The following is a 19,781-nucleotide window of genomic DNA, read 5'->3' as shown; positions in this document are numbered from 1 at the left end:
CTCCAAAACATACTAAAAATAATTTTTCAGTTTATTTCACTACATCAGTTTTACTAGTTTTCATCGCCAACTTCACTTTATTCTTCAATCATTCAACGACCCAATACTCTCCTAGATAACGTTTGTGAGGAACATTGTCTGTTGCTTAGGATAGGCCGACAGGAACATATTTTAATTGTAAAAACTATGACAGTCCGTGATTTTAACGCAAGTCAATCCCTTTTTGGCAGTTGGTCCACGTTACTTCGGGACTGTCCTCATCTCTTTTTCATTTTAGATATCGCTTCACTGAAGAATCAGTTTCTAGTTCCTGATTCTGTTCTTTCGTTTTTTAAACATGACGTTCATCATTGATGATCAATTGAGGAGGACTGAGAACTTTACCTAGCCACGCCAACTGTTACTCTGTAGCATTCTGTCAGTAAGCCCTAAACTACATGACGTAGCATTAGTAGGTACCCTTCTTTTGGTATGAAATTACAGATCTTATTTGTTCTCTGTGGGGCGTATGTGATCCACACCTAGTTGCCTCACTACATGCGTAATGTTTTATTCCATATTTGAGTCTTTTCATCCTTTATTCTAAGATATCTCAGACAACTTCAAATCAAAACATTAATTTATAAGAAAATTCTGTGCAGATATACACTAAGAATGCAACTTACAAATTGCGAAGCGGGATGTTTGGGTCTCTACTCGACTTCAATAAGTACAGCTGCAGCGGACTGTTGCACTTTTCGTTCACTTTTATATTTCAGTAGCTTTAACAGTTGTTGTCTTTTATGAACTGTCAGTCAATCATGTATAATAATTTTAGCTGTGGCTGCCAAATTGTTAAAATTATCTGCCCCCATCCTTAACTACTTACTCTTCTGTTTCTATAATATTTTTCTGCTTATGATGATTGTAACAGCTGTTATTACATTAATTGATTTTCTCAGTATCAATAATCATTTTGCCATAAATCTCACTATTTCACCATTCCACGTAATAAGTCTCTTCTACATTAAGCTTGCCTTACTTCTCTTATCATATTCTCTCATTCAATGTTTTACTTTCACATTCAAATTCTTATATTAGCCTCAGTTGTCGTCAAGTTCCTCTTTCAGACAGTGAATGTATGACCAGACTATCAACACATTTTTTTGAAAGGAAGCTGTCACCATGAAAATGTTTTTCAATGGTTTTGATACAGTTATCGTCTTCTTAATGAAGCCTTTCACTAACGTTTGCACCCTCACGTCGTTGCTCTTTTCTGATCCTTGCAACTTCACTGGCAGCATCAACCCTAAGGCTTGGAAACCAGCCATTTGACGAACCTGTTTTCACAGTAACTGTGATTTCTTATAGTGGCAATTTTAATTCAAAATCCGACCAACGCGTTGAATCGAATCTGAGAGTTTTCCACTCGATTCTAGAGGTACTTGACCTTTTTACTATATACCAAAACAGTTTTAAGGTTATTTAAACTGCTATGAAATGTAAAGAAACTTGGTAAATCGTAAAATATAAACTTCATGCGGCTTTCGGAAATTTAGTTAGGGAACTGAATCTACTGCTTTTAGACATTTTAGAAAGACCATTCTGCTGTATTTTTTTCAGTAATGTATGACTAAAACTCATAGCTAGATAAAAAATGTATAAAACAATATGTCAGTAAATGTAACAGTGTACAAAAATGATCCATTATTTTATTATTATTTTATTTCATTTTCAGTAAAACATCTGTGACGTATTTGATACTGCCATGGAGCACTGATAGATACCTCGTCGTATACTTAGATTTTATTTATCCGTAATGCTCTCTTCTTTCACATTTTCCCTTCATGATTCTACCTTTCCCATTCTTTGCTGCGTCCTTCTATATTATCTTTAAATTAATGTGCCCTGAGTTTGTGCCCAACTGCAGGAACAATTTGTCTCCTCCCAAACAACGACAAGTGAATTACAAACGTTTGGACGGACGGGCAGTATTTAAAACACAGTCTGACGTACACACTGAAGTGGAGAAAAGCCTCGTCAAATTCTCCACCAAGGCACGTAAGCATATTCACAAGAGATTTGCATCACATACTCAGTACTGTATCTGAGTACATAGCGCCCAGAATGAACTGTTTTTGTGTATGCATTTTTGTTCAGTCTCTGTAAAGACGTTGATGAAGTTTCTCAGCCTTTGAGGAAAAGTATTGTTTGCCATTGCACGAAAAGAGCGTGCCCCGAACTTCAGATATTATGGAATCCGAATTTGCTTGATTTGTTTGAACCGCCATCTCGAAACAGCAACGCAAGCTGCATGTTTTGTGTTGGTGGAAGGCTGCAACACTATTAAGAAACTCGCCTTATGGAGCACACTAACGTTGGTCAGTATCCAGTCATATAACGGGTATGGACCCCATTCAGACGGTAAGGGATGAAAATGGAAAACGAAATAAAAACTATACCGTACCAAATGAAAATCAATACACCTTAAAGAAGGGACCTATGCGAAAAAAAACTTTTGTCTATAAGACCTGATTCTTACATAGATTTTATGCTTTAAATGATGAGAAAATTTATCCTCTAGTCGTATGAAAGCAACTAAAAAGGTCACATAACTCTGTCTGTCTCCTACGGCGCCCTCATATACTGTATGTATACACTGAGCAGACAAAAGTTGCGATACGCACGTATAAAGACGGCGGTACTGTCGCGTGCACAAGGTATAAAAGGGCAGCGGATTGCAGGAGCTGTGATTTGTAGTCACATGATTCACATCAAATGGTTTACGATGTCATTATGGCCGCATGACCGGAATTAATAGACTTTGAAAGCGGAGTGGTTGTTGGAGCTAGACACATGGGACATTACATTCTGGAAATCGGTAGAAAATTCAGTTTTCCAAGATCCACAGTGTCAATAGTGTGCCGAGAATACCAGATTTCAGGCATTACCTCACGCGACGGACACTGCAATGGCCATCGGCCTTCAGTAATGACCGAGAGCAGCGGCGTTTTCTTAGAGTTGTCAGTGCTAACAGACTAGCAACAGTGCGTGAAATAAACGCAGAAATCACTGTGGGACGTACGAGGAACATAGCCGTTAGGAGAGAGCGGCGAAATTTGGCGTTAGTGGGCTGTGGCAGCAGGCAACACACGCGAGTGCCTTTGCTAAAAGCACGACATGGCATGCTACGCCCCTCCTGGGCTCGTGGCCGAATGGATTGCAGCCCAGACGACTGGAAATCCGCGGCCTGGCCAGATGAGTGCCGACTTCCGTTGGTGAGAGTGGCGCAGAGCCCACGAAGCCTTGGACCCTAGCTGATAGTAAGGCACTGTTAAAGCTGTTGGTGGCTCCATAATGGTGTGGGCTGTTGTTACACGGTTTGGACCGACTGGGTCTTCTGGTCCAGCTGAACCGATCAATGACTGGAACTGGTTATGTTAGGCTATTTGGAGACTATCTGCAGTCATTCATGGACTTCATGTTCCCAAACAACGATGCAGTTTTTATGGATGACAGTGCACCAGGTCACCGTCCGCCCCCGGTAGCTGAGCGGTCAGCGCGACAGAATGTCCATCCTAAGGTCCCGGGTTCGCTTCCCGGCTGGATCGGAGATTTTCTCCGCTCAGGGACTGGGTGTTGTGTTGTCCTAATCATGATCATTTCATCCCCATCGACGCGCAGGTCGCCGAAGTGGCGTCACATCGAAAGACCTGCACCAGGCGAACGGTCTACCCGACGGGAGGCCCTAGTCGCACGACATTTAACCACGTCACCGGGCGACAGTTGATCGTGGCTGGTTTGGTGAACGTCCTGCAGTTTGAGCGAATGATGTGGCCACTCAGATAGCCCGACGTGAACCCCATGCAAAGCTTGACGGACATAACCGAGAGTTCATTTCGTACACATACTCCTACACCAAAAACACTTTGGCAGTTGTGGACCGCTATAGAGGCTGCATGGCTCGGTATTTGTGCAGGGTCCTTCCAACGACTTGCTGGGTCGATGCTACGTCGAGCTGCAGCATTATGCCCCACGACTCTCGTCACCTCACTGTCTACTGTGAGGGGCCAGAGTGTGCTAGTAACGTCTGGAGTAGTGAGAAAAAATCTAAATGTACAACCACTTTACACATGAAACAGTTTACAATGAAACGTTACTGCAAGTTTTGAGTACAATTTTTTTGTTAAAACACTGTAATAAACATTTTTGCGTACGTGTGTTACAAAATTCTTTTGAAAGCTGTTCCAACGTTCCTTTTCAAATTATTATGAGACGTTTTAGGCCCGTACAGTGGACGTGCTACATGAAGCTGCTGGAGAGCTCACACATGCTCATATGACCTCCTTACTGTGCTTTTGTGCAACAATAAGCCTTTAAGTGTACACGGCACGCCGGTATTAGCGGTCAAGGATAAATAGATTTTTCACTGTGTCTCGTATAGAACATATATTGTGCAATCTATATGTCTTTTTTTGTGATGCCGTGTTTCGCGAAATTTTTGTACAACTTTTTTTTTCGTTTAGCACCTCTGTCTCTGAGGATCTGAAGATGGTCTGTACTTGTAATTCGATATCAAGTACCACTAAAAGACTTTGTAATCCACACGATAATTACTTCATTTAAAAAACGTCACGAGCGCAGCGTTCCCGCGGTAGCAAGTCATCATTCGAGATTCTCAGTATTTCTTGATTGTTTTTCCAACATAATCCACCTGTTCCAATACATTAGTAGTATTCTATGGATGAGATGCAATTGCACTCCTTTTCTCGGGTGCCTTGCTAACACATTCAGCGAAATAATGGGATCTGTCACTAGGCGCGCAGTAATATTACAGTGGCGTCGTGAATGGATGAAAGAATATTTTATCTCAAAAATCATTTTGTTCAAATGGTTCAAACGGCTCTAAGCACTATGGGACTTAACATCTGAGGTCATCAGTCCCCTAGATGGCTCTGGGCACTATGGGACTAAACTTCTGAGGTCATCAGTCCCCTAGACTTAGAACTACTTAAACCTAACTAAACTAAGGAGATCTGACACATCCATGCCCGAGGCAGGATTCGAACCTGCGAACGTAGCTGGAGCGCGGTTCCAATCATTTTGTACTATGTGAATTAAACACGATAAATTAAAAAGCGCGGAGACTCAAAATATACATCGTCTTTCTCTTAACCCATTTGGTCACCAATTATTTTTTTCCTGAAAAAAAAAATCATGGCTTTGCTACCCAGTTCTTCGAATTAAATTATGGGTTTTCAGATGCATGAAATATTCCGAGGTGCCCCCCCCCCCCCCAAGGGGGATACAACGCGTCCCCAAATGAGGTCATTGCGTTCAAGTGGGTGCAGTACAAATCGAAAATTCGAAGTATCTTATTTGATTTTATTTCATCAAAATACGTAAACTACACAAAGCTTACTTAATGATTATATACATAAACTATGGTTTTACACTTGTGAAGAATGATAATCAAAGAAACAATTTTTTCCATCCAGACATAAATGAATGTAACATTTTACACAGTAAAATGTGTTTTGCCTTTGCAACCCGGTTTGTTGCACCTGTCAAGTGATTTTTTGTCACTGACCACTGGAAGAAGCCCAACGTTGCCCAGACGAACGTCACCTTCTGGACGAACTTCCGCACTGGCTTGTTTTGAAGTACTTGCACTCTCATTAGTGGGACGCCCCTTCCTGGCAGCTGGCTTACCTATTTCTGTCAGTACTTTGGACACTCATCCCCTAAAATGAAGCAAATCGAGGGTCTTATTTTTAGCAACACCTAATTCTGATGCGTTTCTCTTGTACTCAATCCATGCATTTACACACGCAATATCAATCCATGAGCAAAGGAGCGAAGGGTCCACTTTCGCGATCTGATGAATGTCCGATAATGTGATCAGAAAATACATCTTGTAGATCCCTCCCATACGTTTATTTAAACTTCGATAACTTCTGGTCGGTCGATTTCAACATATTTCTCCAGACCCTATAATAAAAAATGCTATTACGAAAATAAAAACTCATAGAAAACGTACATCTGAGTGACCCAGATGAAAAAGACGCTAAATTCATTTTATGTCGATTGTGGTGAGCACACGGCCGTATAGATTTTTTCAGCGCCTAAGTGATGGAATATGTTTCAGGCTGCAAAACCGGCTATAAACCGACGAAAATGGTTGTCGAAAATCGTGTTCCAAGCGCTAACTGCTGTCTTCGGGTGCAAAGCCCGCTAAATGCCCAATAGGCGTGGCTGTCGCCCTGCCAAGTTCAGGATCTTGTTCAGAAACTAAATGCTGCTTTATTTATCATTAGAACAGTATCTGAAATAAGTGACAATTCAACACGAAAAGTAGTCTGCTTCGCATATTTTCATACGCTTATGTCGTATGGTATTATTTGTTGGGGTAATTCTTCTGATTCAAAAAGGGTATTTTTGGCTCAAAAACGGGCTGTTCGATCTATATGTGGTGTAAGTTCGAGAGCCTCTTGTCGACCCCTATTCAATAGTCTGGGAATTCTGACATTGCCCTCACAGTATATATTTTCTTTAACGTCGTTTGTTGTTAGCAATATTAGCCTATTCCCAAGAGTTAGCAGCTTTCACTCAGTTAATACTAGGCAGAAATCAAATCTGCATGTGGAATGCACTTCCTTGACTCTTGTGCAGAAAGGAGTGCAGTATTCTGCGGCATCCATTTTCAATAAACTACCACAAGAACTCAAAAATCTCAGCAGGAGTCCAAGCTCTTTTAAGTCTAAACTGAATAGTTTCCTTGTGGCTCACTCCTATTCTGTCGAGGAGCTCCTGGAAGAGCAAAATAATTAAGCAGATTCCAGTGTTACATTGTTGATTTTCTTTATTTAAACTTACCACTTGTCGCCTGAATATGTTTTTTATATTTCATTTTATCTGTTTCTACTATCGTGCTATAATTTCATGTATTGACTCGTTCCATGACCATGGAGACTTCTCCTTAATTTGGTCCCACGGAACAATAAATAAATAAATAAATAAATAAATAAAGTGGCCTTCGTCTATCTTGGACTCGGGGCATTGTGAAATCACCATAAGAAGACTAAAAAGACAGCCAAATACATTTCTATGCTATCACAAGCTTTCAATCATAATCTCCTCATTTGGAGACATGCATAAAGTTACAGATATGTCACTTACCTTTCGTTCTGAAAGACGTCTTTAGTTATCACCCTCAAGAATGCACCTTTCTAAGCACAAATAATTTTTTACCTACATTCAGAAGACATTAACCGGCTGACGGGAGGTACAAAGATTACTGGGAAGCGCCCGTGTCACTGAGCACATTCAGTTTTGTTCTGTGGGACCACAAATTGACAGGAGATGTCGACACTTTTTTCAAATAAACTCTCTGTTTGTGACAATCTGAGGACAATAATCACAAATGGTACAATTTAACGAATTTTAATATACTAATCATTTATTTAGTGTGTCCTTATATGAGGACGCCATGATTGAAAGGGTTATGTTGAAGGAGGTATCTGATCGTGAATGAGACGCAGTGCACAACATACACACAGCATAGGCGTACCTCTGAAAATTTGCAATTGAAAGCTCGACCAACTGTTTGTTAGCTTAAGTTACTGATTTTGGTACAAGAGATTAACTCAAACTGATCTTTTCAAACAACGTCACATACCCATAAAATGCAAAAAGGGGAAAGTCAACGAGAAGGAGAGGATGTTCTGCCTTCCAAAAATAATGATCCTGAGCATAAAGTCAGGAAGTGTATGTTGGGGTTAAGGTACAGATTTTTGGGTAGAGGAGGAGCTCTGTTTCTGGTTGTTTCAGCAACCAGATTTCACAATTTCCCATTTTAAATAGCGTACTGCGACTATTCTAGAAATCCACACGTATTATAACAATGTATGTATGTCTGTTCCAAATCTCCATAACTACTGGATCGATTTAAACCAAACTTGGTAGGGCCTACATGTATCGCTTACTGCCTGGGAAGAAGCACTATGCGGGTAGGAACCACTTATCTGTCTACGAGAATGAGGTGAAGGCGTAGTGCAGTCCGTGACGCGCAGACACCAGAATTTTTTCAGCCAATATTTGAGAATGAGAGATCATTGTCACTTGCAACAAACTGTAAGCGCAATATCAAACTTCTACGACAATTTTTCTCACTTACACCTCGTACAAAATGATGAAAGGAAACAGTGTATCGCTTAATGCATTTTCGCTGCAATACAGTACAACTGCTAACGGTCTTGCCGCTGTGGTAACGTCTGTTCCCGTCACATCACTGAAGTTAAGCGCTGTCGGGCTGGGCTAGCACTTGGATGGGTGACCATGCCGTCTGTAGAGTGCTGTTGGCAAGCGGTGTGCACTCGGCCCTTGTGAGGCAAACTGAGGAGCTACCCGATTCAGAAGTAGCGGCTCGAGTCTCGTAAACTGACATACGACCGGGAGAGCTGAGGATGACACGGCGGCCGGTCGGTACCGTTGAGCCTTCGTGGCCTGCTCGGGCAGAGTGTAGTTTAGTTTTTATACAATGAAACTGCCACAACAGACACGACTTCTTTGTTACTAACTCTATTCGCCACACGTTTTGCAGGCAGTAGGCCTATACACATACGGTTGAATGCAGGTCGAAAATTATGTCATTGTACGACACATAATTCAATAGATATCACGTCATAATTACTGGATCCGTGGAAAACTGCCGCATCATGTTTGACGTTTTAATTTATTACTGCATTTCTGCTAACTGTACTCCCAACAAATTACTCATACAGTATCCACATAGTCGCTGAGCGTAGCTGCAAAATTATATCATTGTAGATAGAAGATAAGACGCTATGAACATGGAACTGCCTGAAAACGAAACCACAGGATGAAATTCGCTAGAGATAGAGATGAAATTGTGTACAAATATGGGATAATAATGTTACATGTATGTGACATGTGTATACACGGGTGGAGCCGCAGGTAAAAAGCTCCCACTATGCCCCTGCATAGATTTCAGCTAAACTTGGTGCACATGCTACAGTCTGGAAAGAAGCACTTTTGGGGGCGAGGACCACCAACCTTGCAATCGCAATAATTAAAGAAGAAATTATGGGAGACAAAGGATGAGACCACCTGGCTAGTTTACCTGCAAGGACGACGTGTTTCAAGCCAATGACGAAAGCGTGGGGTGTATGCAACGACTTAATTCATTTTGGAGGTCAAAGCAAGTGCGTTTGCACAGTGATCTGAAGTTTCATATATATTCTTACCATGTTAATTCTCTTATTAGATAAGGTGATTAAATTACTTGTCATCCATTTTAGAGTATGTTCTCCGACACACTTAACAATCTATTTCATAGTAGGTTATTGTATTTCTTACTGAATGAGCATTTTGATAATAATGTTAATTTGCCTTCTATGTTCAAATTCCGGGGAATATCACATGGCAGCCTTGCAAGGAACCTAAAATAAATGCGATTTCCACACCACAACCCTCAGCACAATATCTGTTGTAATGAGCTCCAGAAGATTTCGGAAACTGTGTTTTCCAGAGTCAGCTGTAGAACATTGTCTATCAAAATAATGAAGATCGTTAGCCTTTTTTTTTAGAATTAATGTTACACAGTTTTTCTTTTATCGTAGGCTAAAAGCACAAAAATTAAAGTCGTCTCATGCCATGCACAACAACAATGGTTTAACTGAGGCAGGTGTGTCCTGCTGATAGCTTACGCAGTGCACTTACTGGTAGGTGCTCGGGTTGTAAATTCCTCCGTGTGGGCATCTGTACAAAGAGGGGTAAATTTCGACCCCGTCGTCGCTGACACAGATGTAGTAGATGCTGGGGTTTCCAGGAAATGTATTGGTATCGGCTAGGGCGTCGCACACGATGGGAAGGCTGCTGCATATGCTGCCCGTTAGCTCTTCACTGAAACAGATTGTACGCTCCATTGGGAATCAGTGCTTTGTACAGTCACCTCGCCAACAAAGTCCCATATATACATAAAATACAAACATAATGTAACCAAATGTTTGCATTAAAGTTATTACTTAAAGGTAGATTCGAAGAGTCTAAAATAGCAACAAAACAGGTGTGTTCAGCTTTTTGGTTTTTTTTCTGTCTGGGTAGCGGTAGCCAACGCTTAGAAATTAGTGAATAAATCTTTACTGATTTTTCACCATTGTAGCTGCCGTAGCCCAGCCAAGATTCCAAGATATGGAGCTTTGCTCACCGTGGCAGCAGGGGCGCTACTTGTAGCCTTAGAGCAAAGAGACAGAGGGGCCTAACTGTATGTTGCATCCAGAAGCTAACGATGCACATACTGTGCTGTTACAAAGTTACTTCAAAGGTATCATAAAACATACGAAATTGCAGATGGAAACGAAAGACCTGTGTTCGCATACAAAGTACTAGGAGGGTGACGTCGCGGTTTACAGTAAACTCTCGAAACATAACACACACACACACACACACACACACACACACACACACACACACACACACACACAGTGTAAACACTAGCTCCATCACAAACCAAAGGTGACAGACATAAGGAGTTATCGATAGTGAAATTAATAATGAAGCGGTGAGGGAGCATTGAGTCAGTTCTCTGTTTTTTTTGACAAGCGAGATAGCAGGTTTCCATGCAGATTTTGAACAAAAACCTCCATCTCTGTTTATATGGTTCAAATGGCTCTGAGCACTATGGGACTTAACATCTGAGGTCATCAGTCCCCTAGAACTTAGAACTACTTAAACCTAACTAACCTAAGGACATCACACACATTCATTCCCGAGGCTGGATTCGAACCTGCGATGGTTCCAGACTGAAGCGCCTAGAACCACTCGCCCACTCCGGCCGGCATCTATTTATAGGGTTACTTCCTAATTTAATATCAACTGCTTCCTTAACACTAGCCCAATAGCTGCAAGTGCATACCAGTAGGGTTCAAAGTTTAAAGAGACCCTCTTACGTACCTAATGAACATCCCCTAAGCTATAGGGAAAGACGAGAAAACTTCACAGTATGTACAAGAACGAAGACGAAACAATAAGACTAGAACATTAAGATTGAACTGCTCCGGTTAGAAAGAGGGCTAAGACAGGAATGCTGCTTCCACCCCTAAATCTATACATCGAAGAAACAATGACAGGACTAAAAGAAATCTTCAAGAGTAGTATTATAATTCGTGGGAGAAGGATATCTATGATAAGATTCACCGATGACATTGCTATCCACAGTGAACGTGAACAAGTATCGTAGGATCTGTTGAATAGAATCAACAAGCCAATGAGTACAGAATATGAACTGAGATAAACCGCAGAAGGCTGAAAATAGTGAGAAGTAGCAGAAATGAGAACGGCGAGGCACTTAACATCAAAAATGGTGATCACGAAGTAGGGAAGTAAAGGAATTCATTTACCTTTTAAGCAAAATAATCCTTGTCTGACGAACCAAGGAGAACGTAGAAAGCAGACTAGCACATGGGAAGTGGGCGTTCTCGGCCAAAACAAGTCTTCCAGCAACAAAAATAAGCCTTGATTTGAGGAAGAAATTTCTGAGAATGTACGTTTGGAGCCCAACATTGTATGTTAGTGGATGGAGGACTATAGGAAAACCAGAACAAAAGAGGATCGAAATGCCTGAGACGCGGTTTTATAGAAGGTTCACTGTTTGGTTAAGGAATGAGGAAGTTCTCCTAAGATTCTGGGAATAAATGAACATGTGGAAAACTCTGAGTAGAAAAAAGGACAAGATAGTAAGTCGTGTGTTAAGATATCTGAGAATAGCTTCCACGGTAGAAGACGCTGCAGCAGAGGGTAAAAACTGTAGACGACGATAGTGTCTGGAATACCTTCAGCGTAGATCGCAAGTGCTACCCTAAGGTGAAGAGAATGGCACAGGAGAGCAATTGGTGGCCGTCGTCGTCAAAACTGTCTGATGTCTGATGGCTCAAACAAAAATTGTTTAATGGGCATCTCAGTAAATCTATGTTTTGCAGACAATGTTCGCATTGTGGGACGTATCCCAGTGGCGATCCTTGCTATGGACCTAATGCGACAGATTAAAATGTTTCACAGTCATTTCACACGGAAATCTATCTTGCCTCTCACGATGCTGCGAATGAGCCCCAATCCGAGATCTTATGAAGCTTCAGTGGGGCCTGACGGAATGAATCCTCTTGTCAATTGTGAGACAGTAACATTTTTGCATCCTGCTGACACGCATAGCACAACCTGTCTTTTAAAGAACCTTTCCACACTGAACCAAAGAACACGCTGCTTCAGGTCGGGCAGTCGTCCAGAGCAGCCCACTGAGGTAAGTTCAGAAATAGCAACGACACTGCACCATCAAGTGGATAAACAACGATTTGGGCTCGTCAAAATGTCAATATGCTATTCAAGAATATCGACATTGGCCCCTGTTTCACTGATGTGAGCTTAAAACGGCCACAAATATCTGCAGAACCTAATATAAATGTAGCCGTACTTTGTGAAAGATATCCTACTGCGCATTTGGTAGCAACAAGACTGTTCCTGCCATTCCAAATAGATAATTATAGACCTTCTCCACAGGACATTTCTACAGTATATCTCTGCCTTGTTCGGCATGGAAACACCAAAAGGCCCGCACGCTCACCGGAGTACGTTATCAGCGTGCTTACGACATGACATTGACCTTTAGCACCAGGTTACAGTGATAAGGACTTCCAATGCCAGGTTACGCCCTTGGGCTCCTTGGTGACCCGCCCCCCCACCCCCAACACCACTCCCCCCCCCCCCGCCCCCCTCGGAGAACATCAGCAATTAATCATGGTCACCGAGGGAAACTCCCACATATCTTATGAAATTGTTTGATTCATATTCAAGGTTATAATGCAACTCAATAGTGGTTATGTAAATAAAATTGGCGGGAAAGACCTTCCTCTTCCTCTCAGCCAATGGGAGCAGAATAAAATGGCGGGAGTCTCAGTAGACCAATAAGACATGGGCACCCCTCCACCCACATACCACGCTTTGTAAATGCGGTACTTGAGTGGAAGTGGAAGGCGTTCACTTCGGAGCCGGACAGCACAGACAGGGTCATGACGTGCTATTTGTTAATAACAAATTACATTAAGTCACACCACTTGGTTGTATTTGTTAATAACAATCAATAAAACGCCATTATCGTATTTATTCCTTATCTCTACACAATTTTCCGCATTTGTAGCTGGGGCACTCTGGAAGGAGAATCTGTAGGCTGTGTGTATTTGTTAATAACCAATTAAGTGAGGCCTAGGCTACGACTATTTGATAACAATAGTTTAATATTTCGTCATTCGAGGCGCCAGCAGAGATCACAAACAGGCACATATCTGAATACTCTTTTTCCGTCAAGTTTCGCGTTTTATCCAATTATGTAATATCCACTCTAACGCCTCCGCGACCTGTCGACGTCATGATTCTCTCATACAATCACAATGCAGCACGGGCCCAATTTATTTATCACTGCCAAGCCATCAGTTCGGTACTAGTGTGGCTGGCGCCATAGTGTTAGGAATGAACACGATGATACAAATATTGTCATTTCATATTAATGACTTCATAACACAATAGATTTGCAACCAAAGGTACCGCACGCATAAAAAATAAGACGCCGCGACGGATAAACACGCTGCTAAGCCACCTCCACTTTGCTGGATTGTGTCGCATCAAAGAGAAATTCTGGTGCTTCCAACCAAAGACGCTATACGTGTAGTACAGCGCTAGGCAAAAAATGCAACTAGAGAGTTTCTCACATCGTGAGAGAGGTGCCGTGGCCTCTGGGGTTCTATGACCGAGTGTATATGTGGATATAGTTTGTTTTTGTTTCACTGTGGCCTTCGCTGAATCTCATTTGTGTGTGCTGAGGACCTGTATACTTCGCCTTATTTCCGCATCTATTCAAATGGTTCAAATGACTCTAAGCACTATGGGACTTAACATCAGAGGTCATCAGTCCTCTATACTTACAACTACTTAAATCTAACTAAACTAATGACATCATACTCATCCATGCCCGAAGCAGGATTCGAACCTGCGACCGTAGCAGTCGCGCGGTTCCGGACTGAGCGCTGGTGGATCTCATCTACGGTCAGTAATATTGCAGAATTGTATTTATGAGTACTCTAGCATCGCCACTAACTAATACTACTGCAGGGTTTATTTGAGTAAGTGGTAGGTTAGTGGTTATTTCTTGGCTTTCCACTGTTAAAACCGTACATACATATGCGATGTTGCTCATTATTAATGCACAGGTAAGTTTTGGGAGCATTAATTTTTTTAAATACTGCAAAGTGCTAGTTGTCCAGGCTGTGTATTTGGAATTCTAGGGATCATTCGAAATTACGTTAATAGCGATAGCTATACTCGGATTTTCCCGTATTTAATGAATTTAATGAAAGTGATCTTTAGTAATGTCGCGTATATTAACAACATAGCTGTCTTTTTTGTTTAGGTACGGTAATTATAATTAAGTGTCTTCGTTCAACGTTGGAGTGCTGCCTGGCTGAAAATGGTGTCGTTCACGCATAAGCGCAAGTTTAGAAGCATGATGGTTGGGGAGGGGGCATTTTGTTTCTCGCTGGTTCGGAGAGAAAGGGGAAGGTGAGGAGAGTGTTTGGCTCTTTGAAAGGTCAGCAGCGTTTACCCGCTGTGGCGATCTGATGGCCACACCTTAATTGTACGACTGTCTCAGCCGTTGCTGAATCGGTATTTGCTGTTACCCTCCACAAACAGTTCTTCTTATGGACAGTGGCGGCTCGCAGGTGTACACTCAGGATGTTCACAAATTTCTAAATTCAGATAAATATGAGAGTGCGAAATTAATAGCACCTGCTGTACGACAGTCATACTTATCAACATATTTATACAACTACAGCCAATGTCAGTGATAATAATAATAATAATAATATTCATAACTTGTCTGAAAACAGGAAGAATTGCTTTTATGAAATTTTGTTGTTTTGTGCATAATGTTTTGTACATATTTAAGTAAAGTTTATGGCTTCAATGAACCACCTTCAAGCTGTCTGTCTACCGTTCCACTCTCGAACGGCGGGCGGGAAAAACGAGTTCTTAATTTTTTCTGTCTGAGCCCTGATTTGTCTTATTTTATCGTGATGATCATTGCTCCCTATGTAGGCGGGTGCCAACAGAATGTTTTCGCAATCGGAGGAGAAAATTGGTGATGGTTTCATGAGAAGATAGTGTCGCAACGAAAAACGCCTTTGTTTTAATGATTGCCACTCCAATTCAAATATCATGTCTGTGGCAGTGTCTCAGCTATTTCGCGATAATACAAAACGAGCTGCCCTTCTTTGAACTTTTTCGATGTTAGCCGTCAGTCTCACCTGATGCGGATCACACAATGCACAGAAATACTCAAGAGTAGGGCGAACAAGCAAGGTGTAAGCAGTCTCTTTAGTAGATCTGTTGCAACTTGTAAGTGTTCTGCCAATGAATTGCAGTCTCTGACTTGCTCTACCCACAACATTGTCTATGTGATCGTACCAATTTAGGTTATTTGTAATTCTAATCCCTAAGTATTTAGTTGAATTTACAGCCTTAAGATTTGTGTAACTTATCACGTAATCGAAATTTAGCGGATTTCTTTTAGTACTCCTGTGAATAACTTCACACTCTTCTTTACTCAGGGTCAATTGCCACTTTTCGCCTCATACAAATATCTTATCTAAATCATTTTGCAATTCGTTTAGGTCATCTGATGACTTTACAAGACGGTAAATGACAGCATCTACTGCAAACAATCTAAGATGGCTACTCAGATTGCCTCCTATGTCGTCAATATAGATCAGCAACAATAGAGGGCCTATAACACTTCCTTGAGGAGCGCTGGATATTACTTCTGTTTTACTCGATGATTTTTCGTCTATTACTACGAACTGTGACCTTTCTGACAGGTAATCATGAATCCAGTCGCAGAACTGAGGCGATATTCCAGAGTCACACAGTTTGGTTAGGAGACGCTTGTGAGGAACGGTGTCGAAAGCCTTCTGGGAATCTAAAAATATGGAATCAATTTAACATCGCCTATCAATAGCACTCATTACTTCATGAGTATGAAGAGCTAGTTGTGTTTCACAAGGACGATATTTTCTGGTTGTGTCTCACAAGAACGGTATTTTCTGAATGCGTGCTGACTGTGTATCAATAAATCGTTTTCTTCGAGGTACTTCACGATGTTCGAACACAGTACATGTTCCAAAACTGTACTGCAAATCGACTTTAGTGATATAGGCCTGTAATTGAGCGGATTACTCCTACTTTTGGGGAAGTTCTCGTTTCGAAAACATAGTGACACCGTTACGTCAGACCGCTCGCTCACAGGTGACTGTGTTCCCCTCGATTGTGGGCTCTCACCGATGACGTTGGACGGCCGAGTCTATTTGCTCGGAGGTAAGGTAGGTATGTCAACAACGTGTGCTATCAGAAACAATTGTAGATTCCATTGCATAGTGTCTCCACAGCAGTGTTGCCACTATTTAAGTACCAACCTACGTAATTAGCACAATTCCCTACGACATGTGGAGGGTTCCCCTGGGTGACCTCGGTAAACTCCCAGCGGCTCTCCAACGGGGCAGGGAGTCGGGGGCACCTAGAGACCCCAGTGTGTAACCTGAGAGTGGAAATCTTTATTAGTGTAATCTCATGCTTAAGGTCTGGGCTGTCTCAGATGCCCGCAGATAACCTGCTTACCACACGTAACGCTTTTGGACTTACAGCTGTGAGTCAAATGAAACAACAGGCTTACAAGGAAACTCATATGAGACACGAAACGTGAAATGCCGTTGAATGTGGAATTGTTGTGTTATAGATCCAAATAAAATTCAACGGCCGCGCGGGATTAGCCGAGCGGTCCAAGGCGCTGCAGTCACGGACTGTGCGGCTAATCCCGGCGGAGGTTCGTGTTGTGTTGGCAGAAGAGCCAACACCGTGTTACGAGTAGAGGCCGAAATGCACGCGTTTTAGCTCACGCAGGCTGGCGTGAGGAGGGAAGAACTATACTGACGTGAGGTCTGGAACATGACAAGGAATTAGCATCCAGAAAGGGACATAATTGGTTTGATACTTAACTTTAATCCATTAATGATGAACGTCGCTCTAGACGGTACATGATTCACAATATTATCTGTTCAGAATACATTATAGTAACTGAATACATTATAGTAACTGAATATGGCGCCTTGCTAGGTCGTGGCAAATGACGTAGCTGAGGGCTATGCTAAACTGTCGTCTCGGCAAATGAGAGCGTATGTAGTCAGTGAACCATCGCTAGCAAAGTCGGCTGTACAACTGGGGCGAGTGCTAGTGAGTCTCTCTAGACTACACCTGCCGTGTGGCGGCGCTCGATCTGCAATCACTGATAGTGGCGACACGCGGCTCCGACGTATACTAACGGACCGCGGCTGATTTAAAGGCTACCACCTAGCAAGTGTGGTGTCTGGCGGTGACACTACAGTTCGAGTCCTCTCTCGGGCATGTGTGTGTGTGTGTGTGTGTGTGTGTGTGTGTGTGTTTGTCCTAAAGATAATTTAGGTTAAGTAGTGTGTAAGCTTAGGGACTGATGACCTTTGCAGTTAAGTCCCATAAGATTTCACACACATTTGAACAAAACTCAACGTTTCTGAAAGGCCTTTTTAGCTTATACCATTGCCCGGGGTAAAGATTTTGAGCACTTGATATGACAGCGATAATAATAAACACTCGAACTGTACGAGATTCGTGTGATTGCTTTCATTTGATACAACAGGGCAGAGGTTTATAAGACTTTTTCTCCTAGCAGAGGGATAGTTGTTTGTGGCGGTATCTTGATACTGCCTCATCGACATGTTATATCTTTGAAGTCCTCTGTAAAGAGTTCTTCCAAGGCCACAGAGTACAGAAAAGTGTATAGTTTAGTTAAAAATAACGACGGTATCATAACTCGGCAGCTAAAACGCTAAAAATTTCTTCCTTACTTAGTTGTGTATACGTTCTCGTTCCAGATAGTATATCTTAGGGGGCCCTGTGGTAGCTGTCTCAAAGTGCGTGAAAAGACGTCGTTAGTATTGGGAATTCCGTTTCAGCAGGGAAACTGTTATACCTTACCTGCACACGCCTGTAAGTGGGTTGTAAGCCCAGCCGTCCTTGCAGTATCTCACGGTAGAGTTTCCCTCCGCCTTGCAGATGTGGAACTTGGTACAGTCGTAAGGGTCAGGGAAGAGCCCCTCGCCTGTACACGTGATGGGGTCGTTTCCCGCCTCGCACTCCGATTCGCCTTCGACGCATTCCCCACGAACGCATCCGTAGTTGGTCTGACATGTTAGCAACTCAATAGCTTGTTCTTCCCCTTGGCAGAGCAGTACCTGTGGAAAGAAATAACTTTTGTAATGTAAGTGATCTGACGTAGTATTATGGCTTTCTAACTCTATTTTTCCAACCAGCAATGTTTTTTGACTAGCTTTAGGAAATTTCATATGCACTATAGATACACTATAACTGCACAATATATAGGGTGTAAAACACTACGTACAAAATTTTAGACTGGTTAGCGTGCACGAAAGTAAACACTTCTTGTATATGACAAACAACTCACCGTTTCCCCGCTAGGTGTCCACGAAGTGATGTTCGGAGATTCTGTTCAGACTGCCGTGTGATGAATATTCTTTAGAGATCTTGCAGAAAAATGTCGTATGTTTACACTAATGCACAATTCCCATCTGCATGTCTAATACCTACATGACAATCAGGTGTTTCACCAACAGTGGTTGCAACTTCAGTCAAACAGGCAACCAGGTCCTATAGAACCTATCGGCGTCTTGTATATGAAACACTTCACGTCCTCTACCGACAATGAGAAACTCATGGCAGTATTTCACTAAGATGACCGTTAAATCTTTCAAATGTGCCAAAATTTCACTATTTCCTCCCTCAAAACCATGCTTCCCCACGAATTAGGTGCCTGTGAGCGAACTCGATTAGAGTGACGTCAGTCATGGAGACCCTGCAAGTAGTAGGGCAGCAAGCACATCAGTGAATTTTGTTAGTGTGGGTTGCCTACATTCAGGAGCATGTATACATTTAGAAGCAAACCTACCGTTCTCTTTTCACTGACAGGTCCTTATCCTGTTGCTCACCCATCCCCCTTCCCCGCTTACTCGTCCCCCCCCCCCCTCCACCTCTCTGGAAACTCCCCTCACCGATGAAAGAACACTTTTGATATCAGTTTGATTGACTAATTAATTAAATCGATAAATTAAATAAACTCCCCCCTTCTGCAAGCTCCTCCAGTCCTTGCCCTCCCCTCCCAAATCTGGAAATTGGCGGGGAAAGGACTCAGTTCATGCTGGAGATGAAAGATCTCACAACAAGAACTTCAATTATACACTACTGGTCATTAAAATTGCTACACAACGAAGATGACGTGCTACACACACGAAATTTAACTGACAGGAAGAAGATGCGGTGATATGCAAACGATTAGCTTTTCAGAGCATTCACACAGGTTGGCGCCGGTGGCGACACATACAATGTGCTGACATGAGGAAAGTTTCCAACCGACTTCTCATACACAAACAGCAGTTGACCAGCGTTGCCTGGAGAAACATTGTTATGATGCCTCGTGTAAGGAAGAGAAATGCATACCACCACGTTTCGGACTTTGATAAAGGTCGGATTGTAGCCTATCACGATTGCGGTTTATCGTATCGCGACATTGCTACTCGCGTTGGTCGAGATCCAATGACTGTTAGCAGAATATGGAATCGGTGGGTTCAGGAGGG

The 19,781-nt window shown here is 42.2% G+C and overlaps 1 protein-coding gene across 1 annotated transcript in view; it reads right to left on the bottom strand.

Annotated features, from left to right (window-relative positions):
* The window catches only part of LOC126482247 (threonine-rich protein-like), a 103,228-nt gene that overhangs the window by 43,665 nt on the left and 39,782 nt on the right, over nt 1-19,781 (bottom strand). The window contains exon 3 of the mRNA XM_050106227.1: nt 18,109-18,365. Within this exon, the coding sequence (XP_049962184.1) occupies nt 18,109-18,365 (257 nt within the window). The remainder of the gene's footprint in view (nt 1-18,108; nt 18,366-19,781) is intronic.

Source organism: Schistocerca serialis, chromosome 5 (genome assembly GCF_023864345.2).
Source record: "Schistocerca serialis cubense isolate TAMUIC-IGC-003099 chromosome 5, iqSchSeri2.2, whole genome shotgun sequence".
NCBI lineage: Eukaryota > Metazoa > Arthropoda > Insecta > Orthoptera > Acrididae > Schistocerca > Schistocerca serialis.
This window is presented reverse-complemented; position numbering and strand designations above follow the sequence as displayed.